The 5779-nt window shown below is 37.9% G+C and overlaps 1 protein-coding gene across 1 annotated transcript; it reads left to right on the top strand.

Annotated features, from left to right (window-relative positions):
• Positions 1-2937, top strand: vip (vasoactive intestinal peptide). The gene is made up of 6 exons (XM_084392043.1): positions 1-151; positions 550-654; positions 1365-1469; positions 2002-2133; positions 2227-2335; positions 2422-2937. Coding segments are annotated over exons 1-6 (462 nt in total). The 5' UTR covers positions 1-149; the 3' UTR covers positions 2431-2937.
• The last annotated feature ends 2842 nt before the right edge of the window (positions 2938-5779 follow it).

Here is a 5779-nt window from a genome sequence, read left to right on the forward strand (position 1 = left end):
AGACATATAAAACGGGGCGAGGGGTGAGACTATTCAAAGAGACACAAGACCGCGAAAAGGAACTTTAAAAACCACCTGGTCACTTTGGGAGATTTGACTGGAGGCATTTCAGGACCCCGATCAGCGCGCGGATCACATCACCATAGCACATGTAAGTTCCTTTGATTTTAATATTTCAACATTTACCATAGTCACTTTTTACTTCTGTGCACGTTACATTCATTTAGACTAGTTTTATTTTACAAACTCAAGAAATTGCATGACATGTACATTAATTAATGCCCACTGAAACAGTTTAAGTAGTATTTTCTTAAGTAGAATTTTCTATACAAACTAATCTTAAATTGTTTTAGGCAACGCAAAAAAAATCTTATAATTAATAAAATAGAAAAATCTTCTATAAAGAAGCCCCTTTTAATTATGATGTTTGCGAAAAGAGTGCACATTTTAAGTTAGGTTTTACAATTGCATTCAAGCTTTAAAAAGCATTTACATTTGATTGTTAATTAATGCAATGTTAAATCACAGTATGTATTCATGTATGCACAGGTGTAAAGCAATGCTCGTGAGGAACGGCTCTCAGATTTTGCTCTTCATAACTCTCTCCAGTGTTTTATATGCCCGGACCTTAAGTTTACCCTTCGCCTCCATGAGGTAAGAGCTTTATTCTTTGAAAGCACACGAATTAAACACAATTCCTAACTCTTTTGTAAGGTTTTAAAGCATTTTATATATCGGAAAATGAGCGCGCGCTGTCCGCGCCATCAGAGCTGTGCGCGCGCAGGTGACTGAATCGCAACAGAAAAGAAAACAAGAAAGATGATTTAAAATAAAAACACGGGGAAAGAAAGAGAAGAAAGTTATTTTTGTTGTCTTATTGGATATTTAAGTAGGTAGATTACCATTTTGATACGCTGTATGAACCAATCAAGTAGGGAAAATCCCGATTTAGTTTACACACCGTTTCTGTGTAATTTCAATAGGCTACCGAATTAAAATGGTCATTTAATTGTCATTGAGTTATTTTAATCACCTCCAAATGCTTGAAATCGTTGGTGGCTCTTACACAAACATGCAAAATGTACCATGTTAATCATAGTTTCCGGGAAAATAGTTCTTATTCTTATAGAATCTTAATACGAGTTATTCAAGAAGCTTTTAGAATATTTACGTTTTTAGTTTAACTGGAATTTTGATGGAAACTGAGACAGATATTGCTCGAAAGCTTTCATATAATTAAAAACAGGCATCTTTTATTACAACTCAGTGCTATAAGAGCAACTGAAATAGACTGTCATTCACTGGTTTCTAGAGTAAAGTTGGTTATTTCAGTTGTAAAATGATTGGTTTCTGTGTCTGTGCAGAGATACAAGACACGCAGACGGGCTCTTCACAAGCGGATACAGTAAACTTCTCGGACAGTTATCTGCCAGACGGTACCTGGAGTCATTGATCGGCAAGCGAGTCAGGTACATGAACCCTTTTTTTATGCCAATGCATCTGGGTTTAGTGGCATTTCACAATCTGGCAGAGGTGAAATCCTTGACAGGATCCATAGCCATGCTGGAACCAGCCTAAGGTGATTTGATGGCTTTCACTGGTCACTCAGGTGGTCCCAAAACCTTCTAAAACCATTAAACCAGACCTGAATAGTGGAAACCAACTTGGTGGCAAACTAAAACCATCCATTGCCTCAGACTGGTTTTAGAAGAGAGAGTTTTTAGATGTTTTAATAGTGAGAGGAGAAATCAGATCCTCTAATTAGGAGACAGATCAATTGAACTTGGTGTAACAGGAATTATATTTTGGTAATCGTTAAATTTTAGTTTTGTTTATCCATATGCAGACTCTGATCAATCTCAAAATGTCCATTGGGTTATATACCGTATAATCTTATAATCTTACGACTGGTCTGCCAAATGAATAAAAGTAAATGTTTAATGTCAAATAAACTGTTAGGAATGAAATGCATATCTGACGTGTTTCTTTGTGCAATTTTAGTGATGATTTGATGGAAGACCAGGCGCCGATGAAGCGTCATTCAGACGCAATATTCACAGACAACTACAGCCGCTTTCGCAAGCAGATGGCGGTGAAGAAATATCTTAACTCTGTTCTAACAGGGAAGAGAAGGTATAAAGCACCAGCATGTTGTTGCTTCACCAAAGAACATGTTTTGTGGTGTTGAAAAGGGTATTTTACTGGTGTTTTTTTTCCTTTCTGTAGTCAAGAAGACCCACCCAGCATGCAGGAGGAATCGGCTGGCGGAGAGACCTCGTATCGGGAGAGCTACGATGACGTCACTGTAGACCGACTTCTGAATCATATACCGTTGGTAAGTTAGACGGAGACGTGCATGGCTTTGTATAACCAACAGTTTGGTTTTCAAGCACATTTAAACACTGATCTTTTCTCTTCTAGCCGCTCTGAGGTGGGTTTGAAGGCAAGAAAACAACTCTCCTTGACCATCATAGGTTTTCCATTTACACAGTCTAGTATAGGACATCAGCATACTACTAAAAACAACGTGTTGAAGAAAAAGAAAACGTAAATGTTTGCACTGTACATAGAAATTAAACTTTGATGAGAGATGTTAGCTTTAAGATGTACATAGTGTGCTTTGGCCTTGGAACCGACACGTTTGCTTTGACATGTTTCCTGTAAATTGTAGATCAATAAATGCATTGAAACAAGCCCCGGACTGGTACAATAAGAGAACCACATATTTGGACCTGAAGACTGCTGATTGGACCCGTGAAATATCTCGAATGATGATGTATCTCCGTGCATTTTGTAAATTGAATTATTTTGTAAAATAATATTGATGTTGCTTCTGTGTGAATTCTAACTCTAGAGGGATCATTTGGGTTTGGGAGGGTCAGGCACTGGAAATCTTTATTTTTGCCATTCAAAGTATAATAAAAGGTTGAAGAGCCATACAATTCTCGAGTGCGCTCAATTTCAATGTTGCTCTTGGTCCGGCCACAAGCGTGAAACAAACTTTAACCATGAACTACAGTTGATTCATGGTCATGTTTGGTTCCACCGACAGCCATTCAGAATAATGGGCCATTACTTTGAAGAATGTTCAAACTGCCTCAATTATATTTCTGTGACTTATGACTGCCATATGTTTTCATCCCTGAAAATACAGATAAATTGGACTTAAGGAGCACAGGTGCAGAGCAAGACAAAAATGTTAAATATTGCATAGCGCTCACTTTTTTAGAAAAATGTGGCAAATATACAGACAGCTGGAGTGATGATGTATGAGTGTCATAGGATGATGTGATTATGATGCAGTCTGAAGACGGATATATTCAGAAGGGTTTGTCCGCTCTCCATTCTTCCACCAAAACAAACAGCAAAAGGTGTGCGATCATTCATTCGTGTAATTTCAGAGAAAGGTCTCATTTTGTGAGTCTTATTTTGAGAACTTCCGAAGGGAAACGGTCATTAGCATTAGCCGGCCTGTGACTAAGCGTCTACAACGCATTAAAGGCAGCTCTGGACATTTGAATCATAAATGTCAGAGGATATGGAACGCCAAAGAAGCTGTTATATAAGATGACATGCACTGTAAGATGGGACTCTGGTCGCCAAAATTAGGCTTGTCTGTCAAATTCGATTTATTTTGAGTTGTCCTTCGGCCTGGAAATGTGGTTTGGTTTGTACCAATTAAACTATAACTGATATAAATATCTGAAAGAGACTCAAAAATAAGGATGGTCCAGTGCCAGTGTGAGAGTGTTTGAGCCAGCAGAATGCGTTGTCACTAAATATTACGCTTGTTTTTCATGTGCATGTGTTTTTAATGCATTGCAAGCCATTTATAGCCTTGATGAATGTTTGATATGTATATGATAGATAGGTTAATAGTATATATATATATAGGCCTATATATTATATATAATAGTCAGGTTTGTGGTTTTCTGTTGGAAATACAAATGGAGTTAGGGTTAAAGTCAGGGTTAAAGTTAAGGTAACCCAAACATTTGATTCTTAACAGCGTGGTTAAAGCTTAGTCAAGAATAGGTTATTATCAATGAGTGCCCTATTCTTTTGATTGGTCGGCCAGGTTGTTATTGTTGAAGTGCTCTACTTGGCTTAGGTAAGTGAAGAGGCTGTTATGTGTTCTTCTGTGGCCGTGCTTCTCTTAATGCATGTGTCATTTTAGCCTGTCATTTGTAATCCTTGTGGCAGTTGCACATCCCATCTTCCTGGAAATGCCAGAAATCAAACTGAATGGAAGAATAACAAACAATCAGAAAAAAACATGCAGTAAATATTATGTGTTTGGTCTTAATTTGTCACATTGGATTTATATCATTACCGCACTAAGTAGGAGGAAATGTAAAAATGGAGATGACTAATTGAAAATTACTCATGCACCAAAACTTTTATCTGCGTAATATGCTCTATTTATATACGAACATTTATTGTTAGCAATGGGCTGTATATAGCCCATTGCTAACAATAAATATTCATTTATCCACGTTAACTCCATTAAGAAACATTATGATTTTTCTAATTCTATTAAAGGGGTGGTTGATTATGATTTCACTTTTCTAACTTTAGTTAGTGTGTAATGTTGCTGTTTGAGCATAAACAACATCTGCAAAGTTACAATGCTCAAAGTTCAAAGCAAAGGGAGATATTTGCTTTTAAAGAAATTGCTTTTTAAGGACTACAACAAACGGCTGGTAGAGACTACACCACATTCCTCCCGGGTTAGTGACATCACCAACCCTAGAATTTACATAAACCCCGCCCCCGGGAACATGATTTATAGATTATCAAAACAGAATATGCCAATCAATGACTAGAAGATAATTACACATAAGCTACATAAATTCACCAACTAACCATTCAGAAAGGTTGTCTACATGTTGTCACTTCTTGAGTCTTTCAAACTCTCCATCTGTCTGACTTTAGTTTGATGACAAAAGGCTAAAAGTTTTTGAAATTACTTGCTGTGGTCAGCAGGCCCATCTAGCCATCCGGTAATGAGAGCTAATGAGCTGGCCCTCTCCACACAGCCCTGGGCAAATCACATAGCATCTGATTTGCACCACAACAATTCAATAGCCAAAGATTAAGCCTGGTCACCGGAGTCTCAGGGGCCATTTACAACACACTGTTTTCAACTTAAAACTTTTTAATGCGTTTTGGCCGTTCAATTACAAGACAGCAACGTTTTGGGGGCATAAAAATGCAATAAAGGTTTCAATGTAATTTTTTTTTTACCATTATACCGTGAAAATCAACAAAAACACGGATTTGTGAAAGCGGTGACGTCATGCGCATGCGTATCACGTGTTCAATCTATTGGCATGTGTGGTGTTTCTTTACAAAGTGACATCGCCAACTACTGGCCTAGCAGCAGAATACAGCGTTTTTAGTCGTTTTTGCGGGGACCATTTTGCAAACGTTGTCGTCTGTGCGCGAAAAACACAAAGGAAACATCAGAACGAAGGCTCACTATTGGCCGACGCTGATCATGCGTGTGATGCTGGCCAATAGTGAGCCTACGTTCTGAAGTACAACCCAGAAGCGCTGCGCTGTTACACTACGTAAACTCACTCAGAGTTTTTTTTGTTTTGTTTTTCACACAAGTATTCTCATCGCTTGATGAACTTATAATTGAGCCACCGTAGTCACTTGGACTATTTTAACGATGTCTTTACTAACTTTCTGGGCCGGCAAGTTTCAATAGAAGCCTATGGAGGAGTGAGACAGCTCTCAGATTTAATCAAAAATATCTTAATTTGTGTTCCGA

This window comes from Rutilus rutilus, assembly GCF_951802725.1.
Source record: "Rutilus rutilus genome assembly, chromosome: 20".
Classification (NCBI taxonomy): domain Eukaryota; kingdom Metazoa; phylum Chordata; class Actinopteri; order Cypriniformes; family Leuciscidae; genus Rutilus; species Rutilus rutilus.

Coding starts and splice junctions, on each gene's coding strand:
- vip (XM_084392043.1), top strand. Junction 655..1,364: donor TTACCCTTCGCCTCCATGAG/GTAAGAGCTTTA, acceptor GTGTCTGTGCAG/AGATACAAGACACGCAGACG. Junction 1,470..2,001: donor TTGATCGGCAAGCGAGTCAG/GTACATGAACCC, acceptor GTGCAATTTTAG/TGATGATTTGATGGAAGACC.